Source organism: Eutrigla gurnardus, assembly GCF_963514095.1.
Source record: "Eutrigla gurnardus genome assembly, chromosome: 16".
Lineage (NCBI taxonomy): Eukaryota > Metazoa > Chordata > Actinopteri > Perciformes > Triglidae > Eutrigla > Eutrigla gurnardus.
In genome coordinates this window covers 6473144-6488627 of record NC_139927.1, presented here as the reverse complement: position 1 = coordinate 6488627, position 15484 = coordinate 6473144, and the positions used below count along the sequence as shown (strand labels likewise).

The window sequence follows — 15484 nt, the reverse complement described above, 5'->3', positions numbered from 1 at the left end:
TTGCAAAAGGTCTCTTTTCCAAGTTCTTTCTTAATTTCACAACGGCATTTCCCCCAATGGCCCTTTTGTCACTTTTAATCACAAAGGCATTATCTGTCAAGACACACAGGGCAGTCAATGCTGTCTGTAAAGTCACATTTAAGTTATTTTTTCACAATTCCATAGCTTCATAATATATTTGGTCTGTATCAATTCTCAGGATTTGTCACTTTTAAAATCAAACCCTCCAAAGATATCCTGGTATTTTGCCAGCAGCAGTGCCGTGGACACCCGCTTCCTAATGTGAATGCTACGTTTTGTTCAGAAATGTAGGGCCAACAACAGCTTACTCAAAATATCGTCACTTTATTGGCAATTGTTCCAATTATTAATAAATGGCATCGAAGATAGCCTCTTAGCAGATGGTCTGCCTACTGAAATTGCTTTGAAGACATCTAGGAATAAACACATGAATACAAGGTAGAATTTTGACAGAAATTCAACCCAGTATTTCCCATCAGAGAGCTCTTGTCACATGCTTTGCCAGAAACAGTGATTCAGGGCCACCTTTCTGTGTTAAGTGGTGAAGAGATGGGTTCTCTGGATATCTGAGACTTTGTTCTAGGGGCCTTCACAATTTCTCGCCCCAGCAAACTTCCAAGGGCCTTCTTTTCAAAACCCTGAATGCTTTATTGAAAATATGCATACATGACACTTTTCCTACACAACAATACAAAACAGTACAATCACTTTTGTAAATAACACATTGAACGCAAAGCCACACATCACCCCCTCCCGCCATAATCCCAAGGAACTTAGAGATGCTACAGTAAGCCCTTAGTATTCCCCACCCGGCCCCTTCCCATCACCTCAGAGAGAAATAAGACATAGTTTAACCAGAAACAACTGCCTTAGTAAAACTTAGGCAAAAGAAGAGTAGACACCAGGTTGCATACAGACAAAGCATTTGTCACCAGCAAGAGAGCGTTGGGCTTTTTTTTACTGAAACTCGTTAGGGTTTAGTGTGTGTGCGATTTGCCTCCAGTCTTCTGAAATAATGTTGTGGAAGAGGAGTCCGTTCTGCAGTCCCGGAGTTGAGATACAGGTTTCCAAAGCGTGAATATCAGACCGTGACACATGTTAATGAAAAGAAAAAAAACACCAGTGTGCCTCAAGAGATTTGGCTTTGATGAGGTTGGATTGATCAACGGTGGAACACCAAGAGAGAGATTCCGGTGGTTTACACAGACATGCGATAAAAGTAGATTTTCACACGAGGGAAACTCTTAAAGGCGAGGGGTGGATAAGGTCAAACCTGATTTGATTGTAGGTAACACACTTCCAGAAAAAAACCCTTCCCACACCAATTGGCATGGGTGTTACTGTGCATATTCATTTGTAATAGTAGTGGTGGGTAAAATACAACGGAATACAAAGAAAACAAAACAGAACATATATCAAATAAAGAGAACGGAGGGGGGGGGGGGGGTGGGGGAGGGTTATAAAGACTACAAAAGAAATGAGGACTCCAAATGTCTGGTTATATTTTAATATGATCATACAGGGATAGAGGTCAACCAAAAAATGATATAATGTGAACAAAAAATTTAAGTAACAAAAAAGTTCAATAAAAACAGACAGAAAAGCACTGATTTTAAACATGTTTTACTGTATATCAGTCTGTAGCAAATAGTCATTACATACCCTGAAAAAAGGGAGGAAGAAAGCTTTGAATGGCGCACTGACCACTGAATAACTTGGCTGGAGAGTAAAGGGGGGCGTTAATGCTGAATTCTCCGTAAGCTCCAAGAGCGGTACTCTGGAGATGAGGTTGCTATGCCTTATATGGGCGACGTTCTGTTTTTATAATATCTACAAGATGTTCGGTCACTGTTTTTGGGTGCATAGAGACATAGTGAGGGTTCAATTCCTTTTAGCAATCTCCCGTTAGGTGTTTGAGTCTTGAATGCGGCTTTTTTTTTTAAGCCATCAGAACAGCAAGTGTGGTGACCGTAAGACTATGAGCAGCTTATGGCTCTATGACATTGCGGTACATGCGAGTGAGCAAAAAGACCACTCAAAGTGCAGTGGGAGGAGGGGGAGGGGGAGGTGTCATACATACTGAAGGTTTGTGTGCAACTGTATGATCAGGAAGGCAGTTTGTGTGTGTAAGTGTGTGTGTAGGTGTGTTTGTTTTAGGGTTGCAACAACACTCCCCAACGTGGAGAGTGGTTCTGGTTATCGGTGCCTCTTGTCTCTAGAGCCGTGCTAACTACTCCTTCAATAATTACAATCATTAACTTCTCATATGAAATGACCCTTTGCTAATAACACAACAGTTTACAGTTTTTTTTTTCTTCATTTTTTTTTTTTTTAAACATGCCCCACTCAAACTGCTCTCTCATATTTTTTAATTTCCTCCCCCCCCCCACAGAGACTATTCATTGCCAATAACTCAGTGCTGTTCGAATGCCACGTGGTAAAGGAGAAAAAAAAATTTCTAATGTAAAAATTAAAGCCCCAGATTAAAGAAACGGTTTTCTTTTACAAAATGGCTCTCAAGTATTCTTTGTTCCACAGATAGAGGTCCCTACGGGGCTTTGGATAACTTAGAATGGGTTTAAAATCCTCTTTACAATTGTACTATGGGATTAAGGAGCACAGGGGGAGGAGGGGGATGGGTAAATATTCTGCTGGTGTGAATTGAACACACATACAAAAAACACGCGCCAATTAAACCTGCACCCACAAATGTCAACTCTCACAATAATGTGTGCATGCATAATCGCTCTCACTCACTCTCTGACACACACACACACACACACGAAGAGGAGGGACACAAGCCACCGGCGTGCAATCCAGGTTGCACTTTGAACTCTTTCACATCTGAAAGCGTGTCTTTTGAGAAAAGGTCATAGTGTGTGTCCGGACAGTGGATACCCCACTTCACCACCAATGTCTGACCCCCTCACCGTTGATATGTGACCTGTGAGTCCCTCAGTCCATCTCCTCTTAGGCAGATGTAATGGAGTTGTGCGGTAGCTAGCTCGACAGAAGGGGGGTGGGGGGTTGGGGTGGGGGTGGGGGGGTGTCAGCTGAATACACTACAGCAACGGTCCTTGTTAGAAGTTAAATTAAGGAATAAAAAGTTTGTTTTTTTCCTAATGTCGAGAAACACAAAGTGGATTCTTCACGCTAAAGCTTTCCACGGGCACTACTTGAGCTAAGATTCACCTCTTAAATGAGAATTACGCTATGACTATCATAAAAAAATTCCAACATTTAGCATAGCCTTTTTTTTTTTTTTGTGTGTTCTTTGTCAGCTGGTCAGTCAAGTGTTTTTGTGGGGGATTTTCGGCCTTTGTCCAACAGATCGAATGCGAAGAATATAGCAAGAGAGTGGGGAAGAGGAAAACACATACAGAAGAGTTGCTATATTCCCCGATGCACCATCCTCCCCCAACCACACCCCACCCATGTCCATGGAGACATTATACAGGTGATGTGAGAGACAAACAGGCAGACAGATGTAGTCCAATGATAGACGGCTGGTCTGCGGTGTCTGTCTGGGGGCATCACGGGGACTAGATGTGCTCCGAGCTCAAGGTGGACGTGGGTTTCCTAGGAAACTCTGCGAGGACCTGGCATGGCTGGTGACCATGCAACAGATGGGGGAAGAAGGGTCAGTTGGAGGAGGAGAACAGCCGTTACAGCTCACCGGTGGATGGCGGTCCTATCCCGCTGGTTTTCCTCTTGGTCGGGGGATCAGGTTTTGGATGAGGACCTGAATTTTCAGAGCGTCCGCCATCACCTCCACCATTTTGTCTAGGCCAGTCAGGAGACAAATGTTTCTCACTTTTGTTTTTCTCTTTATGCCTTGGTGGCTTTTTGTTTGTTATTCTTGTCTTCCTTTAGGTCGGTGTTAGGTTTGATTTGCAGGTTTAGATTTTGTTTTACTGTGGGACTCTTGGATTGTTGTTAAAGAGAGATGTCCTCTGCTCCATAAGTGACTATCAACTGTCCATGTTACTGCAGTTTTCTGAGGAGGAAAAAAGAAGGAGAGAGATCAGGTAAGTATAGAGGTGATTCAAGAACAGTGACGTTTTAACAAAAATCTATCCACAAGTTTAAACATAAAAGCTGCAATGCTAGTTTTTGGTGGTTAAAATGCCTATGATAACCAAGCTTACTCGCACCATGGTAACAATGGGCAGTTACCGTTGAGTCCGTCAGCTTCTTGTGTGTCGAGGAAGGGTGCCGGACCCCAGACACGCACTGTGCCGTCGTCTGAGGCGGACGCCATGAGTCCTGGGATGGCCGGGTTCCAGCTCACGCAGTTAACGGTACGTGTGTGGCCTGTTAGCTCAGCAATGGGAAGTTCGCCACGCCGGTGCCAGATGTACACTTTGTGGTCTGTAGAGACGGGATGACAGAGCAAACAAAGGTTGGGGGGGAATGTATTCAGTAACAGGATGGAAATATCAGAACATTTTTACAAATTGGAGCAAAAATATGAAAGAGAGAAAAAACAACTTTAAATGGCTGCCAATGAATATGTATGTCAAATCTGTTAATATGAGTCAATACTACTGCGCAGAAAACTATTACTCAGATCAGCCTCAAACGGCACTACATCACACTGAGAGAAGGCATGATGGAGGACCCTCTGGGTTTCTTTTTTTAAACTAAACACAAACATGACACAGCAAGATTCCTGACTCCCACAAAGTCCACAGAAGGAGATGAAGATAGTCACCTGGGGCAGACTAAGTACTGCAGATCATTACAAAGAGCAGTGGTATAATCCCTGTCAATATTATGAGCTGCAGTGCTTTCCGACTGTACCTTCGCTGCCACTGGCAATAAAGTCTTCATTGTGTCCTCCAAAGCAGGAGTGGATGGTGTAGAAGCCCTGGGTCACACCTTGGTATTTCCTCACCAGCACCCGGTCCTGAAGGTCCCACAGGTGCACTCCCTGCAAAAAAGGGTGGTAGAGGATTAGCCTCTGAATGCTGAAACGTCCCGTGCTTTAGAACAAATCGACTGATATTGTAAATGGTGCAGTTGGTCGAGAAGCTCACCTGAGTTGCTACATTTAACAAAGCTAATCTTCCGTTCTTTGAAACAGTAAAAGACATAATAGGGTGGTCCTCCTGAACTCTGTAAAGGTCACGTAAAAACAAGACACAAGGAGTCAGGCACCGTACTGAATAATGCTAATAAACAAAACACACGTGTGAAGGGACAGTGACTCGGTAGGGTGCTTTAAATATCAAACTCATTTGACTGTCATTCATGAGAAAAGTGTATTGTATTAAGTAATAATTGAATCTTAATCTAGATAAACAACAGTACGAAGACTATTAGAGCTGACACATACATGTTTCTGTCCGTAAGGTCCTCGAAGTTGTAACCCCGGATACGTTGGTGGGTGTCCGAGGCCAGCACCGTTCTGCCGTCGCCCAGGCACCACAGGCACTGCACTCTCACGCCCTCCCAGGAGTCCAACAGGTTTCCATCCAGGTCCTGACAACACAGACAGGAGACCCCTCATCTTTTATTCTTGATAGGAGAACGAAAACATGGTCAAAGTATGGTGACCTATTTAACAACAGGACCCGTTAGATGGAATTTCTTTCTGCTCAGGAATCAACAATTAGACAGTTTAAAAAAAAAAAGTCAAATATAAGGAACATTCTTCCATGTCACATGTTTGTCACACAAACACCAATGACTATAAAGTCATGCAACATGAATAGATTAATGTTATTAATCATCTGCACAATGTGAAAACATTTCTGTTTTTGAAATCCTCCGTATGGGTTCATCGGGTTGAATCATCAATACACAGAGATTAAATTATCTTGAAGTGACCTGCTTGAGGTCAGCACACTTGAGCAGATGTTCAACAGCTCTCATGCGCGTGTGTATATTTACACACACACACACACACACACTTTTTTTTCATCTTCAACCTTCAAAACATACAAAGCATTAGCATTGATTGAAAACAGAGTTGATCAATAATCCTTGAGAGGAAAATGGACGAAATACACATCCGAGGCATTTACTGGTTCAAAACACATCCCATTAAAACAAAACCATTCAGGGAAAATGATCCATTCACTTACACACTGATAAAACTGCCCCCTCTGGCCTCCGGTGACGAAGCGTTTGCCATCGGGGTTCCATGCCACACTGGTCAGACTGTCTTCATGGGACTGAGACATTTTGGTCCGCAGCTCCCCCGTCTGCTCATCAAGGGGATTGGCAGAGACAGTTGAACAACAAGAGCAGAGAAAAATGGGGGGGGAGGGAGACAGCAAGAAGAAACATTAAGTAAGAGTGGGGGAGGGGTGGATGAAGTGGAAGGGAAGGGGAGGGGATGGGAAGAGAGGTCATTGAGTACACACAGCCTACAGAGTATCTATGGGAGGCTTTGGGCATTTTTATTGTCTACTTGTTTACTGAATTAAACAGCTGAAGTCTCGAATATCGCCGATGTATGCTGTCTTATGTTGACATGAAATATGGGCATATTGAGACACAGCTGGTTAAGAGGCACCTTAAGCGTGGGAATATGTGCAGTGGGTTGTGAAACACACATAAATGTTACCTGAACATTCCAGAGCCACAGCTCGGAGCAGTCGTCGGGTCCACAAGCGATCAGGTAGGTGTCATCGGGACTCCAGGCTAAGTAGGACACGCCGTACGCGTGACCCTCCAGGGTTCGCAGCAGCTTCAACTGGTGGCTCTCCTAAACAAAGATCATTAAGATCAAATTCATTCTGACACACCGAGGGTTGGGCCCTCGTTTGCTGTGGGCGAGGGTTATACGTTTTCAAAACCAAAGTCAAAGTGCACACTGCAGCTACACGACATGGAGATGAACATTCAAAGAGATGCTCCAAGGCTGTAACTGAGTCCAGTCTGACAAATTAATTCCCCTTATTGGTAAATGGCCTCATTTATTCCAAGTCAAAGGTGAATTTAATTCAAACAAGCCTTTGAAGAAGTCTTTACCAAGTCAGTCAACATAAAAGCCCATAGAGGACAGGACACTTCTGTGAATGTCTCTTATTTTGTAGATATAAGGTAAATAGACTGTCTATGTTATATAAAACAGACAGCAGTGTTGAGTCCAAGCTAAATTAAATGTTAATGATGCAATGAAGAGTACCATATTTATTACCAGTGATGGGCTGGAAAATGATAACATGCGTATTTCTGTAGATAATGTCTCATAATATAAGATATGTGTTTACATTTTCCCCCACACTCACCGGGTCCACTTGCCAAATTATGACCGTAGTGTCTTTGGAGCCAGTGGCTAATTTGGTGCCGTCGTTTGAGAATTTGCAGAACCACACCTCGTTACAGTGCTCTGTCAGAATCTGTTGGGTGTAGCATGGGAACTGCTTCCTGTGAAGTGGACGGATACCAAAGGTTAAAATGTTGTGTTAATTAAGAAATACTAGGTCTCCTTAGCGTATACTGTCTATATCACAACATGTTGCAATTACAAAATATACAATATAGGGCAAGGAGAGGAGGAAGACAATTAGAAAGGTTAAAACTAGAGAAGTCAAACACAAATCAAGGCTTTTAGTGCACAAGAGGCTAGTTTTATAGAGGTCAACTGATACATAAATATCCGATGATGCATAATTTAACAGTGAGGCCTGGAGGGGTGTGAGCAACATGCTAGCTGTACAATACCAACCTGCTGCAGACATGATCCAGGAGGAGAGAGACAGAGTCCAGACTACTGTCCAGCTTGGTGTTGTGATAGAGGCAGCGGTCCCTCTGCAGCTCCACCGCTTGCCGCAGCAGGGTCTGCAGCCGCCGAGGGGGCAGCATCACAGAAGGTGGCAGGTATGCTACGAGCAGAGATAAACATGGGTTATGCATGTAGTGGCGCTGTAGTGTCAGAGCGCTACAGGGTAAACATATAGACACGTCTCCTTACTCTGTAATTTGTCCAGCAGTCGGCAGCGTGAGGCGTTGCCCTTGCCCTCCCACTCTGCCTTGGCTTTCAGGTCCTCAGCATGGCTACACATTAGGTACCTGCATGAGGATACAAGAAAAAATAATACACAAGAGAAAATTATAACAATCACATTAAGAAGTATAAGAGCACAAAATAGTAATTAGTATGGTGGGAATGATGCAGAATTCCCATGGGGCCTGTAAGCAGGATTCTCAGCTGATCGTCATAGCGACGCCGTGTGAAACTGCTGTGACATCACCTTCAACACACTTCTGGTATTTCGCATTTTTCTGTTTATTCTTCCTGCCCCCAGTGTGTAAAGGCTGCGGCAACAAAATGATTTCTGTGCTCCATCTGCTGTACTGCACTTCCTACTTGTACTACACACAGAACTGATTTAATGCAGAACAAACACTGAATCCAACTCTTAGACGCGGGGGAATGCAACACGCTGTAGAAGTTAAAATGAGGAGAACAGCGCATCGAATGCAGTCATCTTTTGAAGAACGAGCCGACACAAATGCAATGACAGAGTCAAGGACACATCTGGATGCAGCCGACTTATTGACCCGACGGATCGATCGATTATTCCGTCAATGGGGACAGTGTGTTAAGACAACAGGTTTGTCGGCAGTGTTGAGTAACCAATGCATGCTAATTGATCAGGTAATGGATCATGGGAATGTGTTTGCTGAGCGTGTGGGCACTGTGCATTGCTCAAACCATGGCTACTGTCACCATTGTACTGTATGTCAGAGGAAGGATGTATGGTTTGTTATGTATATTAGCCACGTTCCTGGAGGGATATTGATCCATGCCATTGATTATAACATGCTATGAGAGAAATCTACATAATTGGGACAAAAACTAAATCAGGGTTAAATACTAAAACGAGTTTTTAGGTTAAATGACTGTCTACCAAAGAGAGGCACCCAAACCTTTGTTATGTAACTTGATAAACAATAGCTGTGTGACAACATCGGACATTAAAAATGATTTACATATCAATTTCATGGTAGATTTGACTAAACTATCCCGTTACTTGAGCGCTATTCCATTCTAATGACTAACCAGCCTCCTTTAAAACGCCTGGCTCTATGGTTGGCTCAGTGGTGGGATCTGTAACATTAATGATTAAAGGGCTATCTAAGTTTGTAGATGTGTATTCGCTTAGACAGGGTGAACTGCCCGACGAGAGCTTTAAGACAGATAAAGGAATAAACATACCCGCTTAGTACGTGGATGCGATCTGTGTTGTACTTGAGTGGCGTCAGTTCTCCCCGGAGCACCTGCAGAGCCTCCAGGACTTTGCCATCCTCCAGATATTCTAAGTACTTCTGCTGCAGCAGCAGGAACTTCATACGCTGTGGAGAAGACAGAGAAGAGATTTTTTTTTTATAAAAACTGAAAAAAAGATTAAAAGAATGACAAACAGGCTCATACTACTGCATCAGGCATCCCTTTGACATAGATAGGAAGTTATTTCAACCACTGATCCAACAACAGCTGGTCTGCATAACTATAGAAACGCATCAAAAGCTTTGTGTTTCTATGGGTTTGGTTGCCCATTAAAAAAAGGGAAAAAAAGGAAAATGTATGCATTGATATTTGCCATCAAAGCTTGAATTGGTGGTAGCATGTTCTTATTATCATAACATATTCATAGATGTTACAAAGACGCATGGTTATGTAAATAGCCTACTTCCTTCATAGTGATGACCCCTGGCACGTGTTTATCACTCACTGCTGGTCAGCATTAACATTTGGAGTGTCAAGAGTCTATCTCAGGTATGCAGTGGGAGCCGCAGCACTGGCAACGTGTGCAAGAACAGTTAAATCCACTACACATAAATTTAAGAAAACATCCACCCACAGAGAGCAAGAACACAGGCATCCACTGACTCTCCAACTAGGACTGTGATTCAAGTAAACCTCCTACGAGGACTGCAGTGAAAGACATGTTGACAGTGACAACACTAACCTGCTACAACTCCAAAACCTAAAATGGCTACCCGCATTACACATTCAGCTGCAGCCATTCTCTCAGTAACCTTACAGGCGAAGGCAGCCAGACAGACTTCTGACACGGAGCAGAAGGCAGAGAGTCACGTGGGATCATCTTTGAAACGCATCTTGTCTGCTCATTTGCATGCTAGTTGGGGCTAATTGGCTGGATCTAAGCACCATTCGCAATACTGTACACACAAATCTTCACAGTATTCTATTTTGTACTTTTATAATAATTTTATATTAACAACAAAAACAAAAAATTGTAACATTCTTTTTTTAAAGATGTAATATTTTACCTTTTCAAAGATGTGCCTGAAGCCATTGTAAGTTATAATTTATCCATCTATAGCTTGATAGCTCGAGAGATATAAAATTACACATTCATCCTCTGATTCTAATGGGGTGTTCATCCCACCGCTAGACTTTCCGAGGTGCCATCCAGAACATTTTAGCTCTCAGCGTCCCACAACAAGAACTTGCAGTCCTGCATTGTAACTGGTACCATTCTAGAACCTCCAGTCGTGCCTTCTCACTGACTGGCTGTCATTCAGTTCGGTTCAAGGGGAGCTTACCACAATGGCATTGGGAGAATGCATCAGTGCTCTCAGCTCATTGAGATCATTCTCAGCCTGGGTCAAAACAAAAGGGAGGGTGATGGAGGGGAGAGAAACAGAGAGAAATGGTTAGCTCAGCAGTTTCCATGCATGCACGGTAAAAAAAAATCCTAACTGCATGAAAAGTAATATGGATCTATGGTCATCTTCTTCTTCTTTCTTGTTTGATTTGAAGCTATAACAATGGAGTTGCTGTCCACATGCTGTGATCATTATTAAAAAAAGACAACATCTTGATTTCTCTCGAACCATACTGGCCTCTTGTACTATTTTGCGGTAGAAAAACTAGATTCTGGGAAGCAAAACAGTGGCTGGTTTATGGAGAGTACAACCCAACCTGCCACATCCATAAATGCACCCCCCCATTTGGCTCAGGGCTGTTGTTAATTTTCCACCCTGCAGTTTTAACATAGGGTCATTATTCCAGAAGATTGACATGGCCATTTTTAATAAAATGTGTGCTTTTATAAGACTCCGCCTTAATACAGCCGAGAGTGTTGATTTAAAGGCCAATTACATAGAAATGTCTTAAAAGTGTGCTAATAAAATAACCTAATATTGTTGAATAGGACATTATCGCCGTGTGCAACCTAATGCAGACCACTTTAAGTACTCTGCCTATGCCTTCCCAGGCTTCCTTCAACACTTCCTCACATAAATCATATTTGCTTTTGTCAATAAGTCATATGAGACGATCTGCAAAGGTATTTGTCTGCGGGTTTCTTGACCAATCTTCGTCTTAAAAGTAGAATACAGACACCGTCACCAATTCCCTTCCTATCAAAGTATGTGCTATTATGTAACCGTGGTAACCCAAAACCAACCTTGTCCCACTCCCCCTCCATGACATGGTTGCGGAACTTGGTAGCTGAGGGGTGTTCCAGTCTGCAGCCTGATTCCTGCATCAGCAGGTCCACTGTCTTACTGCAGAGACAGAAAGTTAGGCAGGAATTTAGACACATACTGACTCAAATAGCTGGATCTATAATGACAATGGGGCTGATTGATTTAATTCAAGTCTATGTTTAAATACTATATACATCATAACATTTTATATTAATACCTCTAAGTTTTTACCAATTTGTTGCTGCATTAAATAAGTACTCTTAAGTGTTAATTCACCATGTTGCTGGTGCAAAATATATTATCTTAATAAATGCAAATTCAATTCAAATTTGTTTGTTATATTTTGATTTATAAAGATAGGAAAGCCATGTTTAAGTCAAGCTTGATTAAGCTGAAGTCTCAGCTTATTAATTACACACTGGTTTCGGATCGTTACTCGCTATCGGCCGATACCTTAACACCCAGGTATCGTTATTGGGACCGAAAAAGTTAAACTGCTGCATCACTACTTTAAAATGTATTAAAAATGATGAATTCAGCTTGAGAATCAAGTGCAAAGATAATATTTCAGAGCCAATTTTGGACTAAGAAAATAGGAGCTCATCAGTATGATGGTGAAATGTTAGCTCATCATGGTTATACGAAGTGACATTTCTAGGCAGATTACTCAACTTTTATTGATTATCTAATCACATATGGCATTTCACCACTGTGGCTGTGCCATGTTTACAAGGATAACAAATGAGTGGGAGATACGCCATAATTATTTTAGCACTGGGGCAATAATAATATCGTTGGCTGATGATGGCAGGTAGACAATTTCCTGGCCAACGTCTGAAGGGAGCCCGTCCAGAGCAGTTGTGTTACCAGAACACTGATGTGGAGAGTAGGAGCTTCACTCATAAAAAAAAACAAGCTTCCACTGCAGTTGACATAATCATCTCAGTCTGTCAACCATGAACCATAACCATCTGTCCAAACACCACCTCCCTGCTAAACACACCACCACAAAACAAGTCTGCTAAGATGCGTGTGTGCGCGTGAGAGATAATGAAAGTGGGCTGGGGATGGGGGGGTGGCTGACACCTCCAGCATGATGACATCATTCTCAGGTAACGATGAAGTGGTGCAGCAGCTTGTGTTGAGCCTCTCGTTCAAGCTGGCTGCAACACCGATTTGTCATGCATTTCCCCAGCTGAGATGTAGGGGCTCTGTTTCATACCAGGCAATGCCATGCACCCCCCCCCCCCTGACCCACCCTCTTTGTAAACACAGCAATGTTAGGCCCATCTTTTATAATGCCTTGTAATGGCAGCTCCACTTTCTCAGCTCCACAGCAGAGATATGCGGATGTTTAGCTGTATCCAGTAGTGGCCACCACTGCCACTTTAAAGCAGAGGGCCAGACATACATTTCTCGAAAACCCCACTGTGCTATAATTAGATTCAAACCCCAGCGCTTCCATCTAAAACAGCTGCTGGAGGAGAGCATTCTCCAGTCGCCATGAAACCAACCGATTCTATGGACTACTGTCTTTAAATAAGTATGTCGTGCGCGTCACCGTTTGTGACCGACTGTTGACACAATGCTCGGACACAGTGACAGCGACGGAAAAATAAAATACATCAAGTCAGGAAGAACACGATGGCATTTATCAGACAGTAATATATATTTAAAAAAAATGGTGATTCGTTTGGTGAATTAAAAAAAAAAACATGACAATGACAGCCTAAGACGTGCAATCGACGCACTCGGTATACGAAAATAACCAGGACGGTTTTTAATAACCAGTGCGGCCGACCTAATAATGTTCCTCCCGCACGGTATTGCATAAACAATACAGCAAGAAAATGAAGAACACCACCGATGACCAGGGCCAAAACCAACGTTAACAACCCGCACATCAACATTTCCTCCGCATTTTTTTTTTTTTTTTGGCAAACGCAAAAAATGTACACTGCAAACTCGACAATCCTGCTCGTGTACATAATCAATAAGCTAAATCAACCGTACACACTCGCATGACATTCATGTTATGCTTTCCAAACCATAACAAGTCAGCAGATCTCTATATAAACGTCCCTAACGCTAGATGATGTAATGCCTTATTATTCAGTGCGAAATCTATAACGTTAATTAACGCATCGTGGCGCTGCTGGCATATGAAACATACTTAAGCTCCCGATGGATTTGTTAAACTGCCAAATGTTGGATTCCCTTTTGTGTTTATGTGACGGTTTAATGTCAGGACATAGCACCTCAGCGCAGGCTAGTGCTGTTAGCCATCAAGCTAACTGTTATTGTGCAAGATGGACCCCTTCTTTCTACCTACTGCCGAGCTCACAGGCTAACTACCCCATCCCCCCATGTTTGTGTCTGTCAAGCGCACTTATAGCGCTTTTACCATCTGCTATGTAGCGGTTTCACGCCAAACACCAGCAACGTCGATTATACTCCATTTGTTCAACGATAACGTTATACGATTTCGTACGTTAGGTTCTCCCTCGACTTGGAATAAACTTACTTCAGCCCTAGTCCGTGGAGATGTTGCCCTATTAATCGTATGACATCTTCCTCCGCCTGCGAAAGTCGTTTTTTCTTTTTCAGAGAGCCGACCTCCGAGCCCGAAGCCGTAGAGCCGGCCGAAGTCCCCGAACCGGGCCCGGCTGAAGACCCGTTACTGGTACCGACACTATTCCCGTTGTCTGTGCTGGAGAGGAGCCCGTTGGAGTGGGTTCCGCCGGCCGAGGATGACTCCCCGTTTTGTGCGCTGTTAAGGCAGGCGAGCTCTGAAGATTCTTGTCCCTGTCCTGCCCCGTTTGCCTGCATGCTGCTGCTGAGGTTGTTGACAACACTTCGGTTAAAGTGGATGGCAGAGGTGGCTTGAGAGAGTGGAGAGTGAGTAGCAAGTCCTACGACAACTCCGGACAGGCCTGTTACAATTGCTGAAGCCCCGGGCTCTCCTGCTCCCTCCGCCGCCGAGGCTCGGTGCTTCTTCCGCGGGGGCGGCGACGCTCCGCCGGTGTCCGAGTCGGAGGAGGAGGAAGCGGAGGCCAGAGTTTCCTCACCGAGAGCGGCCGTGGTTAGAAGCCGGCGGAGCTCCGGGTGGGAAATGGAGGTTAAGCTTCCAGATTTGAGGCCTCGTTGTCGGGCTCAGAGCGGACTGTCACTATGGGAGCACTGTCAGTTAGCCCGTTCTTGTTGTTGTTTCTCTCAAAACAGCTGCAGCTCTAATGGAGTCCTGACGCCCTGACGTAACCGGAAATTCCTACACTACCAAGCTTCCGGGTAGAATTTTAATCCATGGGTGGCGCATGAGAACCTAGTTAGCATAATAATTACCCGATAACAATAACACACCACATTAAAATTCATTTGAATGTCTCCTGAGACTAGTATATCCGGAATTTAAAATTATAATGTGTTAACCACGTATTGATTTTCTACAGGTAGGCACCTTTTGCATTTTTTAACAACTCACAACTCAATAAAGCATGTAGCCGATTTTGTTTCTTTTTTTATCTCCAAGAATAGGCCTAAATAGAATGTAAGTAGAGGGTTTTTCAATTTTGGCGACGAGTTGATTTGACTTGGCCACAAAATTAAAAATAAATAAATAAAAGCAATAGCTTGTTCTGACATCACCAGTCCATATGTAAATATACAGCATGGCCCAAGCAAAACAAAACACTTTGAACATTTCCTTCAAAGTCTGCAAAGTTGGCTGCAAAGTCCCACACCTGTCACATTCGTATACACCATAATCGTTGTTAATATTATTCAGTTACTAACAGAAATAGACCTTTAAGACAGCAAACAATTCAACTCGTCTTAGCAGGAAAAGCACAGGTGAAACAAATAATACTCTTGATGGCTCCATTAAGTGACCTTGTAAGTCCATTCCAGACAGTGTGTCTGCCCAGTGAGAGTCAGGTTTCAACTGTTTTGATTTTATTTGTAGTGGGGCCATGCTCTTAAAGACATTTAAGATGACAGACTGTGTCTGTGATCACTCCTCAAGCCCATTTTTCAACCAAATCATACA

The 15484-nt window shown here is 43.2% G+C and overlaps 1 protein-coding gene across 1 annotated transcript; it reads right to left on the bottom strand.

Annotated features, from left to right (window-relative positions):
- Nucleotides 1–1512: 1512 nt before the first annotated feature.
- Nucleotides 1513–14711, bottom strand: LOC311026552 (WD repeat-containing protein 26). Its single transcript, XM_084030182.1, has 14 exons — nt 13964–14711; nt 11418–11517; nt 10552–10608; nt 9197–9333; nt 7949–8046; nt 7703–7859; nt 7263–7401; nt 6596–6736; nt 6111–6230; nt 5360–5505; nt 5061–5139; nt 4825–4954; nt 4198–4392; nt 1513–4018 (listed from the first exon to the last, which is right to left on the bottom strand). Exons 1-14 carry the CDS (start codon nt 14266–14268, stop codon nt 3993–3995), a joined length of 1830 nt encoding a protein of 609 aa, XP_083886308.1. The 5' UTR covers nt 14269–14711; the 3' UTR covers nt 1513–3992.
- Nucleotides 14712–15484: the final 773 nt, after the last annotated feature.